Below are 19,366 nucleotides of genomic sequence, written 5' to 3' on the forward strand. Positions count from 1 at the left end.
CTTGATTAAATAACGGAGTAAAATAAAGGAAATATGATAAATTTTGATCAATAATCTCTGAAAGGTGAATAACAATGACAGGTTTGATTTCCTTTTATAGGAACTTAGACTCTTCTAGATATACTCAAACTAGGACTCTTTAAATATAGAAAATCCTCAAGCTTAGAAACTCCTAAACCTACACCCAATAGGAAACGCTCGAACATAGAAACTCTCAAATCCTAAACCTAATAGACTCGGCCGTGAGGCCCACTATCTTGGCCGATCGACCCGGTACAATCTGCATCAGACTCCCCTTCTCTCAAGAGGTTCCTCCCGAACTGTTTTTGAAGGGAGTTCAGTTCTTCAGAGCCTTCTTCAAGGGCAGCAACGTAACAAGTTTCTTTTTAAAAAGAAATTCATAAGTATTAGCACGCCCACGACAAGTGCATGGTATCTACATTTGATTGCCAAGGACGACTTAAGATAAGGTGACACATATCCATACCCGTGAGTCGTAGGGGATTTCATCCAAGTATTCAGACCCAATAGAAAGAGAGATCTTACTCATCCGGTCAACACGTGTAGCGATTCCTGACTGTATCCTCGCGGTTTTGTAAGGGCGTGGTTTTTATGTTTATGAAATTCCCAAGCAATCGACAAGTTTTGCAGAAATTAAATTTTCTACACATCCATTGTCAATTAACAATAATACACACCTTTTGCATAAACACAAACGGTCTGTTTTTGAAGGGAGTTCAGTTCTTCAGAGCCTTCTTCAAGGGCAGCAACGTAACAAGTTTCTTTTTAAAAAGAAATTCATAAGTATTAGCACGCCCACGACAAGTGCATGGCAGCTACATTTGATTGCCAAGGACGACTTAAGATAAGGTGACACATATCCATACCCGTGAGTCGTGGGGGATTTCATCCAAGTCTTCAGACCCAATAGAAAGAGAGGTCTTACTCATCCGGTCAACACGTGTAGCGATTCCTGACTGTATCCTCGCGGTTTTGTAAGGGCGTGGTTTTTGTGTTTATGAAATTCCCAAGCAATCGACAAGTTTTGCAGAAATTAAATTTTCTACACATCCATTGTCAATTAACAATAGTACACACCTTTTGCATCAACACAAAAGGTCTGTTTTTGAAGGGAGTTCAGTTCTTCAGAGCCTTCTTCAAGGGCAGCAACGTAACAAGTTTCTTTTTAAAAAGAAATTCATAAGTATTAGCACGCCCACGACAAATGCATGGCATCTACATTTGATTGCCAAGGACGACTTAAGATAAGGTGACACATATCCATATCCGTGAGTCGTAGGGGATTTCATCCAAGTATTCAGACCCAATAGAAAGAGAGATCTTACTCATCCGGTCAACACGTGTAGCGATTCCTGACTGTATCCTCGTGGTTTTGTAAGGGCGTGGTTTTTGTGTTTATGAAATTCCCAAGCAATCGACAAGTTTTGCAGAAATTAAATTTTCTACACATCCATTGTCAATTAACAATAGTACACACCTTTTGCATCAAAGTCCCTATTGGAACGAACAAATTCTTCCGTTGAGAGAGTTCCTTTAGGTAAGGAGTGAATAAAATCTTCCGTGTAACCAACATAACACGATCACCATTATCAGAATTGGTGACCACCTGCTCATCATTATCGTCATCTTAATCGTTGTTCGTTTATTTTTCAACAAGATTGGATTTCCCTCTAGATGGACAAGCATTAGAATACTGCCCAGTTTCATAGCAACGATTATTTCCCAAATAGCCCCCAACTTTGTGACCAGCTTCTTGCCTAGCCTCCTACTTTATTAAAAATACCCAAATGGCCCCCTTTTTCAGTTTCCGCTATAACTCCGTTAACTAGTCATCACCTCTCACTCTTCATCTCATTGCCTCTCTCTACCACCTCATCGTCTTCATCGGCGAAGGTTGCCCAAATGACCCCATTTTTGTTTGCTCAGATACTGTGTGGCAAGAATCGTACCGTTCAAATTTTCATATCTTTTGTAAGACGTACTTTTTAAAACAATTTGAATATATGTCTGCTACACCTAAGTTGGAGTTGGAATTGTTTTTTTAAATGGGGTCTAAATTGAATAAATTAAATTGGACTTGAACCTATAATACGGGGGCAGTGAGCTATCTATAAAAGAAAACTAGAAATATTTTCTGAAAAGATTTTCTAAATAGATTTAAACATCGAAATTAAAAAAGATTCTAGTTTCAAAAATCTTAAATAACTTATGCTAAATCTTATACCTCTTGAAAATTACACTTATCTTTAAAAGGTACTAATCTGAAAAATTAAAATTACATATAATTTAGACTATTTTTTCGAACTTTGTCTGCTATTTCTTTTCTTAACTTCTGTAAGAATGTAAAATGGGGTGATCATTTTTCAAGACATATATCACCCTATTTCTTTTACAAAATGTACACATATTATTTTTTATATAAATTCAAAACGATTGATCATTTATATTGAGATTATTTTTGATGCAACACACAAGTCACTAGTAGTCGAGTTGGTTCAAAGTGTACGTATAAGAGATATAAAGCTTTCCTTTGAACGTCGCATCGAGATTTTTGGATAATTTCAATATTTTGTGATTCAGTTGCGCCTCTTGTTTTATAATTACTTACTGTTTGGTCCCTATACATTTCAATTTCCATCCGTGTTTTCAAATCAATTCTACATCGAGTCTTTTTCTCTTTGTAAATTCGATGTTGACTCCCGTAAACTTTGTTAGAGTAATTTTTCCCCATATTATTACGTCTTCTTTTTTATTTCATTTTTCTTATAAATATATATAATTTAGACTACTTTTTTCAAAACTTTGTCTACTATTTTTTTAACTCTTTAAGAATGTAAAATGTGGCGATCAATTTTCAAGACAAAAAGAATTCTCTTTCTTTTGGAATAAAATTTAGTACGACTGGTTATTTATATTGAGATTATAGTTGATGCAACTCATAAGTTACTAGTAGTCGAGTTGGTTCAGAGTCTACGTATAAGATATAGACAGCTCTCGCTTGAACGTCGTATCAAGATTTTTGGATAATTTCAAACGTCTTATTGTAATTAAAAGTACCACCACAAACGAAAATTTTTGGGTGCGTCACTCAATAACACACAACCAAAAAGTAGATGGTGAAAAGGAAGAGTTAAAATTTGACTAAGAGAATAATTTTGTAATTCTAAACATTAAAATGTAATACTAAACTGTTAAACCCAAATGGGAACTACTACAACTACCAAAAACCCAATCAAAACCAAGAAATACTATTGTTACCTCAAAATCTAATCAAATAACTAACTTTTTTTTTTTTTGATGAAGAATCAAATAACTAACTTAGTAACTATCTATTATATTAAAACTCAGTTAGTTATTCAGGGTATAAGTATGGACGTCCATTTCTTTTGGAAGATTTATTTTTTATTAGATCGGACGGTCGATACAAAATTCACTTATGTAAAAAGAATAAAAAGAAAAGGGCATTAATGTCGTTTTATACATCTCTCCAACCTCCCCCACACGCCTGATTTCTCCGAACTCCCCACGATTCTCAAACTCCATCGATTTCTCAAACCCCCCACGATTCTCAAACTCCATCGAAGTCTATCCAAAATCTCTCTATCTCCATCGTATTCTATCCAAAGTTTTAGTTTGTTCTGCTTCTTTTCAATTTCTCAACAGAAAACGATGGAGGAGGAAAACCTAAACGGCTATAAATCTCTTAGGTTAACAAAGGTTTCAACTGCAGTAGGTAAAATTTTCGTTATCTCTTTTTGTTCTTTTGGTTTTAGAATCAGTTTTACTGAAAACCCTAAATACGAATTTCAGTTTGATCTTCTGAATCTGATAGCAGGTTTTTTTCTTTTTGCTCATAGGATTGACTTTGATTCTTCAAAATTGCAAAGAGAAATCGTAACCGAAAGGCTATAAATCTCTTAGGTTAACTGAGGTTTTAATTGCAATAGGTTAATTTTGAACAGTATGTTCTTTACGCAATCCTTCTCACGCTCTAGTTTGTATTTGTTTTTCTTTTGGTTTTAAAATCAGTTTTACTAAAAACCCTAGTTCGTATTTCAGATTTGAGTTTTCTGTTCCTCTTCTGATTCTTGAAAATTGCAGAGAGAAATCGTAACTAAGAGGTTCTTCTTCATGCCTAAGAGCTCTTTCAAGCTGGAACACCCTCTCGGTTAGTTATTCCTTCCCCCCAAACCTATGTCTTTTGAAATCTGTTATCTTTTGATTCTTTGAAATTTGTTATCTTTGTGCAGTTTTTGCATCCGACGGATGAAGATATCCCAAAATATATACCGTTTCAAAATTTGTGTAATTTAGTTTCAATTTCAGTTTTGCTTTTTATAGGTAAAACTGAATTTTCTCTTTCAAAATCAATCTGTAGTTGATGTGTTTGAAGAAATGTCTCTGAGGTCAGTCTCATGTTCTTCTTCCTCTAGGTAAGTTTTGTCTCACAACCTAATGGTTTATGCATCTTAATTACTTTCGTTACCGCGGTTTGAAAAACAGAAAATGTTTTTCATGAATGCCCATTGATAATGGACAAAACTTTGGTTATTGCTACAGGATAAAATTTTGGTTATTGCTAATTCATTATCCAGGTTTTTTTGTCCATTATTAATGGGCATTCATAAAAAACCTGGATAATGAATTAGCAATAACCAAACTTTGATCCTGTAGCAATAACCAAAGTTTTGTCCATTATCAATGGGCATTCATGAAGAACATTTTCTGTTTTTCAAACCGTGGTAACGAAAGTAATTAAGATGCATAAACCATTAGGTTGTGAGACAAAACTTACCTGGAGGAAGAAGAACATGAGATTGACCTCAGAGACATTTCTTCAAACACATCAACTATAGATTGATTTTGAAAGAGAAAATTCAGTTTTACCAATAAAAAGCAAAACTGAAATTGAAACTAAATTACACAAATTTTGAAACGGCATATATTTTGGGATATCTTCATCCGTCGGATGCAAAAACTTCACAAAGATAACTAATTTCAAAGAATCAAAAGATAACAGATTTCAAAAGACGTTGGTTTGGGGGGAAGGAATAACTAACCGAGATTGTGTGCTAGCTTGAAAGAGCTCTTAGGCATGAAGAAAAATCGGTCGGTTACGATTTCTCCGCAATTTTCAAGAATCGAAAGAGGAACAGAAAATCCAAATCTAAAATACAAATTAGGGCTTTCAGTAAAACTGATCCTAAAATCAAAACAAAAAAAATACAGACTTGAGGGAGAGAAGGATTACGTAAGCAACATACTATTCAAAATTAACCTACTGCAGTTGAAATCTCGGTTAACCTAAGAGATTTATAGCCTTTCGGTCACAATTTCTCTCTGCAATTTTGAAGAATCAAAGTGATGTAGAAACGCAGCGGAATTAAAAGAGATGAATAAACTAAATAAGAATGATAAAAATAAAGATTAAATAACTCTAAATACTCAACTTTATTAAAACTTCAAAGGGGTTTTTCTCTCAATCTGTGAATAATAGACAAACTAGATATCCTTTTATAGGATTCTGGACTTTCCTAGATAGACTTAAATTAGACTTTCCAAAATAATTAAAATACTGCAACTGCCTAAATAACTAGACTCAAATCTGGACCTTTCCAATTATTGGAAATACTAAAATAACATAATTTCCTAAACCTAAATTATCTAATAATCATACTAAAATAAGGACTTCCTAAATCTACTCTCTCTGGCCGGTTGGCCCATGACCGGGTTCGGTCATGGAAAAAGTCTCCACGCCGGGTGCCCCTGCATCAGCATCCCCTTCCCTCAAGAGGTTCGTCCCGAACCGTTTGTGAAGAGAATGTAATTCCTCCGATCCATCTTCAATTGGTAATAACGTCACGATCTTCTTCTTCCACGGAAATTCATAAACATTCAAACGACCACGGTAAGTGGCATCAACATCAGATTGCCATGGTCGGCCTAATATGATGTGGCATAAATCCATATCTGTGACATCACAATTAACTATAGACAAATAAGAAGAACCAATAGAAAGATTAATAGTACACATGTGATCAACCCGTGTAGTAGTACCCGACTGAATCCAAGCGGTTTTATACGGGTTTGACTTAATCATCGTAGGAATACCCAAGAAATTGACAAGCTTTGTAGAAATTAAATTTTCTACACAACCATTGTCAATCACTATAGTACACACTTTATTCAGTACTGTTCCCCGTGTAACGAACAAATTCTTTCGTTGCGATAAATTCCTCTCGAAAGGTGTAAAAAGAACTCTCCGAGTTAGTAACATAACTCGATCACCGTTGTCTGGATTAAGGTTAATACGTTCCAACTGTTCTTCATCTGAATCAGAATCTAATTTCTTCTCTATAATATTTGCCTTACCGCGAGAGGGGCAAGCATTAGAATAGTGTCCCGTTTCATAACAACGATAACACTTTACCGGTGGAGGTTTTTTATAAGGATTTTCAGCTACTGTTTTAGTTCCCTCCTCCGATTGTTTTGGTTGATCTAATTCATCCCGTAAAGTTCTTACTGATTGACTTCTAGTAGTGTGTCCCCGAAAGATAGAACGTGAATCTGATTCAAAAGATCGAGCTACACTGATACATTCAGATACGGAATTGAAAGACCGTAACTTAACCAAATCCTTAATATCATTCCGAAGTCCGTCTTTGAATTTTTCCACTTTCATTGATTCTGAATCGGGGAGATTAAGCCTTGTGATTAGACGTTGGAATTCCGAAGCATATTCCTCAACTGAACGTCTTCCTTGACGGCAACGTAAATAATCAACACATAATTGGTTCTCATAGTCCGGAGGGAGGAATCGGGAGAACATTAAAGGTTTAAGCTCAAACCAAGAAGAGATAGGAGGTAGTTGTGATAAACGTCGATTTTCGGATTCCTGTTTCCACCAAGTTAGAGCAGTTTTAGATAAATAACCAGTAACACAACGTACCTGTTCAGGACCTTCTACTTGCATAACATCGAAGAAGATCTCGAGTCGTGAGACGTAATCTAAGAAATCTTCGATATTTATTGAACCATCATAGGATGGTACTTCCATTCGAATACGGTAAGATGAATTTAGATGGGGACAATCGGTTTCAGTTCGTTGATGGTGGTGTTCGAGATCGGTTTGAGGGGTTTGAAAAACTATCGGTGCTCGTTGGGTTTGGGTGTTTGTACGGTGGAGTGGTGTGTTTGGTTCACGGGTTTGGGTAAGGACTAGGTTGGGCTCTCGGTTTCAGGTGATCGGTTGGGATGGGTCTCGGTTACGTGGATTTGGGTGTTGATCGGTTTGGAGATGATAGGGTAAAGCTGGTTCGGTAACTTGGGGTCGAGTGGTGTTTGGGTGTTCTCGAAGTTGATAGGGTTGGGTAGGTGATGGTGTTGTGTCGCGAGTTTGGGGGTAATGGTGGCTGTCGGGTTGTTGGTTTTGGTGGTAGGGGTGTGGTTGGTAAAGAGGATGGGTGTCGGTTCGGTTGATCGGGTTTTGGGTGTGGGGATCGAGATACGTTGGGGAAGAACGTGAAGGACCGATAGGTTGGGTTTGATGTTGGTGTCCACTGTTGGTGTGTTGGTTGTTGTTTGGGATACGATGTTCGGGTGATGTCGAATAGTGGTGATGTTCGGTTAGGAGGTAGGGTTCGGGTTGTGGTCGGTTTTGGTTGATGGTGGAATTGGTGAAGGAGAATGATGATGGTTGTGGGGTGTTGGGAGTGGTTGAGTTTGTAATGTTGTAGGAGGGGTATGTTGTTGGTTTTACTGTTGGGGTCGTTGGGTTGTTTGTGATGAAGGGTGGAGGTGTAATCGGGCAAAGATTTCTAATGGTGTGACCGAATAGGGGTATGTTGGTCTCGGTAGGGAAGCCTATAGGTGAAAATCGGTTAGGGTGTGAAGTGGTGGTGATGATTGGTGGTGTATTGGATCCGATAGGTAACGGGTTTGAAGTGTGAGAAGGGGGTTGATTGATACACATACCTTTGAGTTGCTTTGAAAGATTGTTGATGGAATCGGTGAGTTGATCGAAACGTTGATCGATTCGTTCAAATTTTTCTGTTGTTTCCTTCTTGTACTCAATAAAACCTTCTTCCAACTTTTTACCTGCAGATATCCCTTCTTTAATGTTGTCCCATTCAGATGAAAATGTTGGTGTTTTCTCCTTAGTTGGTGTAGCGGTGATAGTAGTGTTAACCATGGTGATGAAGACGAAAGAAAAAAAAAAATTATGGCTCTAGATACCACTTGATGTAGAAACGCAGCGGAATTAAAAGAGATGAATAAACTAAATAAGAATGATAAAAATAAAGATTAAATAACTCTAAATACTCAACTTTATTAAAACTTCAAAGGGGTTTTTCTCTCAATCTGTGAATAATAGACAAACTAGATATCCTTTTATAGGATTCTGGACTTTCCTAGATAGACTTGAATTAGACTTTCCAAAATAATTAAAATACTGCAACTGCCTAAATAACTAGACTCAAATCTGGACCTTTCCAATTATTGGAAATACTAAAATAATATAATTTCCTAAACCTAAATTATCTAATAATCATACTAAAATAAGGACTTCCTAAATCTACTCTCTCTGGCCGGTTGGCCCATGACCGGGTTCGGTCATGGAAAAAGTCTCCACGCCGGGTGCCCCTGCATCACAAAGTCAATCCTATGAACAAAAAGAAAAAAAAACTACTATCAAATTCAGAAGATCAAACTGAAATTCGTATTTAGGGTTTTTAGTAAAACTGATTCTAAAACCAAAAGAACAAAAAGAACAAAAAGAGATAAGCAAAATTATTACCTACTACAGTTGAAACCTCTGTTAACCTAAGAGATTTATAGCCGTTTAGGTTTTCCACCCCCACCGTTTTCTGTTGAAAATTGAAAAGAAGCAGATCAAACTAAAATTTTGGATAGAATTCGATGGAGATAGAGAGGTTTTGGATAGACTTCGATGGAGTTTGAGAATCGTGGGGAGTTTGAGAAATCGATGGAGTTTGAGAATCGTGGGGAGTTTGAGAAATTGGGCAGCGTGGGGAGTTTGAGAATCGTGGGGAGTTCGGAGAAATCAGGCGTGTGGGGGAGGTTGGAGAGATGTATAAAACGACTTTAATGCCGCTTTCTTTTTATTCTATTTACATAAGTGAATTTTGTATCGGCATTTCGCTCTAATAAAAAAATAAATCTTCCAAAAGAAATGGACGACCAGCCTTATACCCTGAATAACTAAGAGCTGTTTTAATATAATAGATGATACCCTGGTAAGGTAACCCAATAGGCTATGGACTTTGGGCCTTCCCATGGCCTTTTACTTGGGCCAATGGGCTCATCTAGAGAGATCCCAAATTAGCATAACATATGGAGCATGAGTTGAAAATTGTATCTGTTTGAGAGGAGCAAATAGATTTGAGGTGGGTCTTGAACCAGTCAAGTTGGACAGTAAGAGAACTGTTGGTAACTGGACTGAAGATGTTTCTTTTAGAAAGAAAGGAAGAGTTAAGTGCAGTTGATCCAACCACAGCAAAATTTACTCCATGACTGAATGAAGCATTCTTCTCCAAGTATGGTTCCAACAGGGGTAGACCAAACCCATTAACTGAAATTTATATCAACCCATATCAAATATATATTCGGAAACACCTAAATTCCATTTCGTTGTTTCAAATACTAATAAAATTATAACACACATAAGAGAATTGGGTATCTGTGGAATATTTTATCTGATATTCAATTATTTATTTGACTAGGATACAATCATATTTGATTAGATAGTATACTTGAGGGATTTACCCTTTTTCTTTAACATACTAGTAACACTATTGACAAAAATAATAAAAAAAAGAAAGAACTATAGGTAAATAAGGAGGCGTACCAATGAAGTCAATCATGAGAAGGCCATTGAAGCAACGCCCCGTAGATTTATTGAAGAAAGTTTGACCATAAGGAAGATGAGCGAATGGAGTGAATTGTCCGGAAGGACTTTCACGAATTAGATTTCCTGTATCGGATATTGAATCTCCAAACTGATAAATAACATTGATGTCACAGTGTTTCAAAAAAGAAGCACCCGGACAAAATTGAAACATAAAAAATAAGGTAATTATAGAGAGTAAAAGAGATTTTAGCCTTAGCCATTGTTTATTGGCTTAAGCACAAATTATGAACAATAATGGAGTAATGGTGTATGTATTTATTGATGACGAATTAGTATGGGTTAATTCCATTTTGGCCCCCTAAAGATGACTAACTCACCAAAATGACCTCCTAAAGATGACCAACTAATTTGGCTCACTTTTTTCATTTTTTTGTCATTTTTTCCATCAGATATCTGTGAGGTGGATTTTCTTGCCAAAAATACCCCTACACCATTGTTATTGTCAGCACAATTGTTTTTTGTTGTTTCTAAGAACATAGAAAAAGAAAATGAATTTTTTCTCTCTTTATCTATTATTTCTCTCTCTAGAATTATCTTATTTTCTCTATCTTCTTGATCTTTGTTTATTCAACTGTTTGAGATCCCATGAGTTCCTAACCCTTAGAAGCCTAAATGATTGAGGAATTACTTAAAAAAATGAATCTAGAATAACAACAGTGAGGTTTATACTTTTGATCGTGAATACTTTCGTTCTCTGATCTTTAGTGGTTTTTCTTTGAATTCTTTGATTTGGTTGTAAATTTGCAATAATGTCTGGAGTTTCATCTGCTAGTAGTCATAGGGGAGATCGATTTTCCAATCCGCCTGCCATTCTTAGACTTCAAGAAAAATTTTAGGGGAAACACAACAGCATAAAACCATAATGGGATTTCGGTTAAAACTTCAATCAATTGAAGATTAAGCTGAAACAAGAAACCTCTCCCGGATCTAGACGGGGTTTCCAACCGATTACAACTATCAATTGAATATCCATCGAAGCAAGATTTAAGATTTAGCCGAAGCAAGGAACCACTCTCGGGTTTAGACGAAGTTTTCAATTGATTAACGTTATTGATCCAATCTCCATAAAAGCAATAAACGCTCGGCTCGATCGAGGTGAGGGTTTCAATCAATCAAATAAGAAGAAAGGAGAAACTCATTGAGTTTGACTCATTTCAAGTTTTTGTTAAATTAGGGTTTTATAGGACCTTCTGTAGAGAGGGATATGAAGAACTTGATTAGGGCACTTAGGATTTTTAGTGGGTTAATTATGACAAACCTTTATTATTGATTTAATGGAGGTTTTAAAGTTTTAGTGGAGATTTTGGGGTTTTAATGAACTTTTTGAGTTTAATGGGGAGTGGTTGGAAGTGAAAAGAGATAAAGTAATAATGAACCTTCGTACTAAAAAAAATCAGTTGAAAAGATATTGTGTAGGGGCATTTTTGACAAGAAAAGCCACCTCACAAATATTTGACGGAGAAAATGACGGGAAAATAAAAAAGCGGGTCAAATTAGAAGCTGGTCATCTTTAAGAGGTTATTTTGGTGAGTTGGTCATATTTAGGGGGCCAAAATGGAATTAATCCAATTAGTTTTGAGAGTCCTTGTCCAAATAAAACTATAGTTCGAGTAGAATTCAGATTGTTGGGGAATAATATTAGAGTTCAACAAAATTAGTTAATAGAAATTAGAACCAACTAGGACTCTCAAACATTAGATGGAAGACGAGGCATGGAAGCTGGTCCTGGGTTCGTCCTCCGGTGCACAGATGCACCTGTAATTTTGGCTTGCAACAATTTTTTCTCTAATCCACTACTACTTGTGGGGTAAATTACTAAATTTAATAGGGTCTAGGCCCGTCCTAACCAGCATACCGTTTCAAAGAAATATAATTTTTTCTCTACCCAATCAGGCACACACTGTTTATTTTAAGGTTAGGGCAACATTATGGAAGCAGTACTCGAGTCTCGAAGATTAAGGTTGTGTTTTTCTCTTTGTCATTGTCTCAAACTCACTCGTTTAGTTAGTTTGAATCAAGTTGACCTAAAATCAGATTGAACCAATGATTTAGACAAATTAAACATAAAAAATCACACAAAAGTAAACATCTTTAGAGTTACACAAAACACATCAATATGACTTGGACAAAATTAATGTTCCTAGTTGATGACTGGAGAACCACACAGACATATGACTAGGACAGCTACATTGATCCTTCATTTATCTAATTTTGTTACTAAGGTTCATTTTCTCTCTCATATTCATTTATCTCATAATTTTTTTTCTTCTCACAACAAAAACTTTTTCTTTTCCTCTCATAAAACTTCTGACATTAACTCCTTAGTTATTCTCACTATCCAATTCTCTTTCTTTTCTCTTACTTGTTGTTGTCGTTGTTGGGTGGTTTGGGCCTGTCTCACCCCAAAAGCTAGCTCAAGAGGTAAGACTTCCCCCACTTATTAACACACCCCCTGCCCCTTCCGCAACCAATGTGGGATTAACCTAACAATCTCTCCCTCGCACATTGGCTCTTAACATCAATAGTTATTGGGTCGAGACTTGTTATTACATGGGCTCTGATATCAGTGTTGCGTGGTTTTGGGCCTCTCTCACCCCAAAAGCTAGCTCAAGAGGTAAGACTTCTCCCACACTTATTAACACACCCCCTGTCCCTTCCACAACCAATGTGGAATTAACCTAACAGTCGTAATAGAATTCAATGTCCAAAGTATTCGTTACTATGTCCTCCTCCTCGTCTCCTCTATTTGAAGCAAACCAATTTGAAACAACAACCACCACCAGTTCGCCACCACCAGCAAAGGATTTTTTGAAATCATCTTCTTCTTACTATCCCATTCTTCGTGTTCTAATATTTTTGATGACTCAGCAAACAATAGTTTCTCGAATGTGTCTCCATATTTACTACAAGGGTTTTGATTTCTATAGCACTTGTTAGTCTCCTATTAATTTTATATTAGAGAAGGAGATGGAAGAAGGGCGGACGAAACATAGTGGAATTCGTATATCTTGAACACTGCGCATATCTTTAGAGAATATTGTTCTAAAAAGTTAAACTAAAATGTGAAAGTACCAAATGTGGAAAAGAAAAACTAAATAATCGAATATCACGCCTGCTTTTTCATATTGTGTAAAAGGAATTCCCCGCCCGTAGGGCAGGGATCATGCCTAGCTTGTATATATATATAACATTTGACTTGGCCCGGTTTGGTTCAATTTTCACAAGTCTTCTGGTCTTTAGTTTCATCTCTAAGATAAACTATCATAGTTGGTAGATGTTAGCATCGTTTTATCTTTTGTGATCTGGACTCATCGTATAGCGTATAAATATTCCAGTAATCTTTTAGTGAACAAGTTTGAGATACAATCGCACAAATATTTATACCATTTCACATGTAAAGCAGGCAAGAAAGGTCGCAAGTTGGGTAGATGGAAAAAGCTGTTGAAATATAATCTGATTCAGCCAACTATTTTGGCTTTAGTTATTTTGATTATATAGTTTGCCTAAAATCATACAGAAAAGAAGTGTAACTGACTTACCTAGTCACATACTATATGTTTTCATCTTTTTCCTAACAAGGTACATATGGTCCTTAATCTTTAGCTAAAGAAACACACTTTAGTTCATGCTTTTATTATGAACACAAGATCAGTTTGGTGTTTTTTGCTTGTGGAATTAACTTTCTTTTCCCCTTTAACCATTTTTTTTCAACTTATCTTTGTAATCACGCAAGTTTTCCATGTTATAAAGTGGATAATTTTTTTACTAATTAATATAACAATGGTTTGTCATCAATAACACCACTATCTATGACAGAAGAAGATGAAGAAAAACGAGATTTTCTAAGTAAGTACAAATTGTTATAACGGAGAACTAGTAAAATAAGAAAAACAATAATGAAATTAAACAATTACACAAACACTAGTAATTGGCGAGACTTAGTCGACTGTGAAAAATGGTGCGATAATTTTCAATATAAGAAGAACAAGATTATTGAGATTTCACAAAAAAACTGTATTTGTAGCTCACAAAAGTTTAGCACTCAATCACCTCGAACTTTTTGCTAGAACCATAAATAAGATACCTAATTTACCTCTATTACAACTCTTTATAAGCTATGAAAACACATACGTAAATTGGTCAGACCAAAAAATTCTTTCCGCGTAACCATTGCCTAAGAGCAAGTCCAACTCAAGAGGGGCTTAAATCTAAAAAAATTACTTTTCCTACCCAAAATTAAATTAAGAGGCTCAACTTCAAAAAATCAACTCCAACTCTTTAGGAGTTTAAGTCTGAAAATTGTGTTTGCGCCAAATACCTGCGAGTTTTTTGTTGGTGTCTGAAAAACGTGTGCGATCTTGTGTATGTGTGAAACACGTGTGTTAACTATTTTCAATTTTTTTTTATAGGGAACCAACCCATTTTCAACCGTTGGAGCAAATCCAACGACCACAGGAATTTCTCACATGACCGTTGATCATGTAGAAAGCCTTCAGTCAATTTCACATTAAGAGTCGTCTGTGGACTTGCTTGAGGCTGAACCTCAACTCATCCCCAAACGTCATAGGTTGCTCGGACTCATGCCAACATTCTTTTTGGATGTCATGAGACCATTTCTCACCTTGGAACAAAAAAAAAAAAAAAAAGAGAGGCCATTTCTCAATAGGATAAAGAAACGGATATATTAAATGATGGGAGGGCCATGATTTGTGGGTCAATAGAGTGTCTGATTGAGATGGATCACCTCTTTTTCATTAATTTATTTATTTTGTTCATTTTTTTGGAAGTCTATCCAACTCCCAATTTGCAATCTTTCATCAAAAAAAAAAAACTCCCAATTTTAATTGGAATTTTAGTGAAAACCCAAATCTCAAGTCATCGATTCTCATTCTGGGTTCTATTTATACCTCCCTTATTAATCTGCATACTTATCAACTTAAAATTTGGTACTAGTGAGTAGTGAGTAAGAGAAATCAAATGGAGTTGAAAGGGTATAGCAGTAGTATTTGTTTCTGTCTTCTTCTACTTGTTTTCTTTGGGTTTGTTGACTCCATTCATGGCCGATTACTTCTAGCTCAAAACAAACCAGACCCTAAGGATGCTGCTGCTACTGCTCGTTGGTTGGCTTCTCAGAATTCATGGGGTGTCTTAAGGTAATATCTACTCTACTCTCTTTCCCTCTCTATGTTTTAAGCTGCCCTTAGTGTCTGTCTTAGTGACCTTCTTATGCAGTTTTTCTGGTTAGGAATCCAAAGGTTGTGTGGGTTTTGATTGTTGTTGAAATTCTTTGAGGAATCTTCTACTTATTGAGTAGGTAGATAGGTTATGTTGAATTAGATGGTGAGGGTATCCAAATTTTGCTTTTTCATGACTTGGGTTTGTATGATTTTGTCTTCTTGTTCTTGAATTTGTTAAGAAGCATTGATAGTGAGTCTTGCCTTCTCAAAAAGATAGAGAAGATCAAAGGGGCTTCTTTGGTTTCTAAGTGGGTATTTTGGTTTGTTTAATCCATTGATTTCATATCGCCTAGAAGGAATTGATTATACTATTTTCTTGGATTTGTATAGAGATTTTATAATCCTAATTTTGCTCAAGTGGTTTATGTCATGGAGATCATACGGAGGTATATACTATTTGCAAAATTGGGTGATTTGTGATTTTCGCTCGTCTTTTTATTGGTTGTGATATTCAAATTTATTGATTTATACTTATCTAATAACCTCTTCCTCATAGAGTTAAATGTTCTTTTGTGTCTTGCAAAGTTGTGAAGTACGCATGTGGATGTAGCCTAGGATTTCCTCTTAGATAGGCGAGTCTGAGTGTGCGTTTAGATGATTATGCATATGTTGTCAATATGGATTAGTTGTTCTTGTGGGCGTTTATGTCTCTAATTTGGGCTTAGTAGTTAGTGGAGTTTGATTATAAGAACCATAAGGTTTAGAAGTAAAACCAAAAACAAAGTTTGAAACTCTTCCAAAGTCTTAACTCAAGTGACCTTCACCAATGATCTTGAGTGACCTATCATCGTCTCTCGCTAGGTCACATTTTTCTCCTATTATACAAGGTGGTCATCCTTTTATCTTTCTTGTTTCTTTCGAATTTGCTTGATTGCTTAGAGAATATTATGAAGTAAGCCATAAAATTGAAGGATTTATTTTATCTGCATGCCTATTAGTCAAATGCTTGTCTTACTATACTCTATCATTTAATTGCTAGAAAAGTAGTCCTTTGTAATGGGTTTATGTTTTTGTGTTCATGACATGGTCATTTGTGAATGCAGTACCATTTCAAGTGAACTCGGCGGAGCTCCCTTTGGGTAAGTACTTTCACTTCTAAACCGAAACAAAAACCTAACAACGTTTTAAAGAAAGCATTGAAATCTTGGATTTCTATCTCAATGTTAGTCAATGGGTGTGCGAAACAATTTCTTTTAGCGGCAACTAGGTATAGGCCTAACTCAGTCCACGTGTGTGATTGGATAGATAACTTTGGTTTGACATTGTTACTTGAGGTTGTTCAGGAATGTGGTTTCGTTTAGTGATGGATTACCTAATAAGGGTCTTGGTGTCCCATATTTCTATCTAACAACACTTGACCCGACGGCAAGAAACGCATTGAAGGACGAAAGATCTTCATTCACAGTAAGTGAGTTTCCTATCGGATCTTGTGGCAACAAAGATCCCGAAAACCCAACTTGTGCAAAACTTACCCTTACAGGAAAGGTATGTCAACAATTTAAACGTCACCAACGTTACTCGTTGTAATGGTTCTTACATACTTTCTTTTGGCGGCTTTCTCAACTCTACCTGTAAAACATTTCCTTTATATTGATTCTGACTGCAATTCTCGTTCATTAATGGTTTTCAGTTGAAGGTAGTCGATATAAACTCCAAGGAAGCCACATTTGCTGAATCTGCTCTATTTACAAAACATTCTGAAATGAAAGGTTAAATGGAGATCTCAATGTCATAATAGTTTAGCTTCTCTTTTTCTCTCGACAAAACAACTGCTCAATTTTAAGATGTTTTTTTTCTAACTGTGATGATATTTACTATTTCATATTTTTCACTTTTGAATTCTGACAGGGTGGCCCAAGAATCATAACTTCCAGTTCTTCAAGCTAGAAATCGAGGATATATTTCTGATCGACTGGTTCGGTGGTCCCAAACCTCTCACGTTGGATCAGTATCTGAAACCAAGAATGTGAGTACCCAATATATGAATAGTACCATACTAGTATCTATGTCCGTTATAGTCGATACACATGAAATCCACATAATAATGTACTTGAAGTTAACAAAGAATACTAATAAATACGTATTTGAGTTCTTATTTATCACACTGATTCTCGTTTCGTTTTTTTTTCTCTCCGAAACATGGGTTTCTGCCATCTACAGGACCCAACTTGTCGACACGCTGTGAATACGTACCCATCTCGTGTGAACTTCCGATTAACTGGTCATGACTTCGATTTGTAAACTGTTCATATCATGTAAATTCTGTGTTTGTTTCTGGATCTTTGGTTCTTGTAATATATCTACTGATTGCTTCTGCCATTACTTTTCAAAAATCAGGTTTTATTGTTACTGTATATGAAACTTCTGGTTTCAGATGTTCTCGGTGTAAATATTATGAACTCTTAATACTATACTAATATCTATATCTGTAATAGCCGAAGGTCATCAACTAGATACAAAGTATCAAATAAGTCGAAATAATAATATTGAAGATCTAAGATTAAAAAAAAAACTTACAATTGGTGCAAAATTAGGAATCGTTTAAGCGAAGCAAAGAGTGTGTCTCTTTTACTTTTGCTTTTATATCGAAACCAGACTTGGGACAAAAATGATTGAAGAGCTTGGACCAATGGTTTCTACCACCCTGGATGTCTTCTTTTTCCGACCATAATGATAATAATTATTAGTCCAAATTATTTTTCTCGTTGACTGTGGCTATCTTTAGTTCGAGTCCAATGATAATTATATCTGTCCCTGTAATGGCATGAACTTGGAAGCTATCTTTAGTTCGAGTCCAATGATAATTATGTCTGTCCCTGTAATGGCATGAACTTGGAAAAGTGACTCCTTTGCTTTCAAATGAAAGTGAATAGTTTCAGTTGAAATTGATCAAAGAAATTGTTTTATTCCTTATGGTTTTCAAAAGAATTACAAGACTCTGTTTATAGGGTTAGAATACTACTAGTTGCTAATATCTAATATCTTTACTATTTTCTAATATCCCAATATAGGAAAGATAATTATATGGAATATTTCAATATCGGAAAGATCTCAACACTCCTCCTCAAGTTGGTGCATAGATATCACACATGATTAACTTGTCCACCAATTCAAAAATATTCGGCTTGAAATTGCTTTGGTAAAACCATCAACTACTGTGTTAACCATTTGCAAAACCTTCACACTTGCAGCAGAATAATCACCATGATCGATTCAGACTCCAAAACATAAATTTCTTCACTGAGCTGGTCACTCTCCTGTTCTAATGATTTTAGCCTCCGTTTTCGTTGTTTAGCTACTCGTCGCGCTCATTGAGTTGGTTTATCTCATTATATTGGTGAGCTATGACCTCATTTTGTTCTGATAATTTACCTTCCAGTTCTTTGATGGAGGATTCATTTCTATCATCTCCAATTCATGAATAAGAGTTCCACATTCTATTTCCACATTCCTGTACATCTTCAATTCAATAACCTCCCTTTTTAATCTTTCTCTTTTTGCAGTAAGACAATTGATCATTAATTTACGTTGTTTAACTTCTGATACCAACTCTTCTGCCTTCTGGTTGGCCAATGAGACCACAAATTCTGCATGTTGTTTACCAAGTTCAGTTGCTTCCAAAGTTACATCCATTTGCTTTAAACATGCGCTTACTTTACCAACTACCGTCATATTTTCAATCACCTCTTTTTACAAGCCTGCAAACTTAATACGTATGTCACTCGGACATGAAACACCATGAATATCATCGTTTAATGACTTCCATGCCATTAGTTCATCCTCCAACTTTCTCACATCAAATTGAGTATTTTGTTGTTTAAGTAACTCGAATTCTGCACACTCTCTTTAGTCATTTGCTTCCAATAGTTTTTCTTTTAATAACTCATTATTTTGATAAGAAGATTTCAACTTCCTTGCTTCTTGGACTTCAGACTCATAGTTCCTTATCTTCTCTTGCAACTGCTTCACCAAAATATTTGTATCCACAAAAGTACCTTCTTGGGATAGCGAGCTAAGACTTGATAGTTTCTTCTCCACTTCGCACTTATGGTGCAAGCACTCGTTTAGTTGATTTCTGAGATTCTCTAACTACTCCACGTAGCAGGGTTTATCCCTAAAGTTCATCCTCTCTGCATATATGTTGTCTGTAGTGACTACCATTGCTGAAGCTTGCTCA

General features: G+C 35.9%; 1 protein-coding gene and 1 pseudogene across 2 annotated transcripts; one reads left to right on the plus strand and one right to left on the minus strand.

The window, feature by feature from the left end:
* Window positions 1-9,197: 9,197 nt before the first annotated feature.
* LOC147558058 (acetylajmalan esterase 1 pseudogene) lies at window positions 9,198-10,290 on the minus strand (annotated as a pseudogene).
* A 4,259-nt stretch (window positions 10,291-14,549) lies between these two features.
* On the plus strand, window positions 14,550-17,621 carry LOC147558059 (Pyridoxamine 5'-phosphate oxidase family protein). Of its 2 annotated transcripts, XM_086659620.1 has the most exons (6): window positions 14,550-15,105; window positions 16,233-16,268; window positions 16,473-16,674; window positions 16,820-16,898; window positions 17,038-17,155; window positions 17,350-17,621. In XM_086659620.1, exons 1-6 carry the CDS (start codon window positions 14,930-14,932, stop codon window positions 17,372-17,374), a joined length of 636 nt encoding a protein of 211 aa, XP_086515746.1. In that variant the 5' UTR covers window positions 14,550-14,929; the 3' UTR covers window positions 17,375-17,621. The 2 variants fall into 2 exon arrangements, with proteins under 2 accessions (XP_086515746.1, XP_086515747.1); XM_086659621.1 differs by lacking the exon at window positions 17,350-17,621 and having other exon boundaries at window positions 14,723-15,105; window positions 17,038-17,159.
* Window positions 17,622-19,366: the final 1,745 nt, after the last annotated feature.

Source organism: Eschscholzia californica, unplaced genomic scaffold (assembly GCF_041429995.1).
Source record: "Eschscholzia californica isolate CP2 unplaced genomic scaffold, dmEscCali1.0.p SCAF_2, whole genome shotgun sequence".
In the NCBI taxonomy this organism is placed as follows: domain Eukaryota; kingdom Viridiplantae; phylum Streptophyta; class Magnoliopsida; order Ranunculales; family Papaveraceae; genus Eschscholzia; species Eschscholzia californica.

Coding starts and splice junctions, on each gene's coding strand:
- LOC147558059 (XM_086659620.1), top strand. CDS start 14,930: ATGGAGTTGAAAGGGTATAGCAGTAGTATTTGTTTCTGTCTTCTTCTA. Junction 16,269..16,472: donor CTCGGCGGAGCTCCCTTTGG/GTAAGTACTTTC, acceptor GAGGTTGTTCAG/GAATGTGGTTTCGTTTAGTG. Junction 16,675..16,819: donor AACTTACCCTTACAGGAAAG/GTATGTCAACAA, acceptor AATGGTTTTCAG/TTGAAGGTAGTCGATATAAA.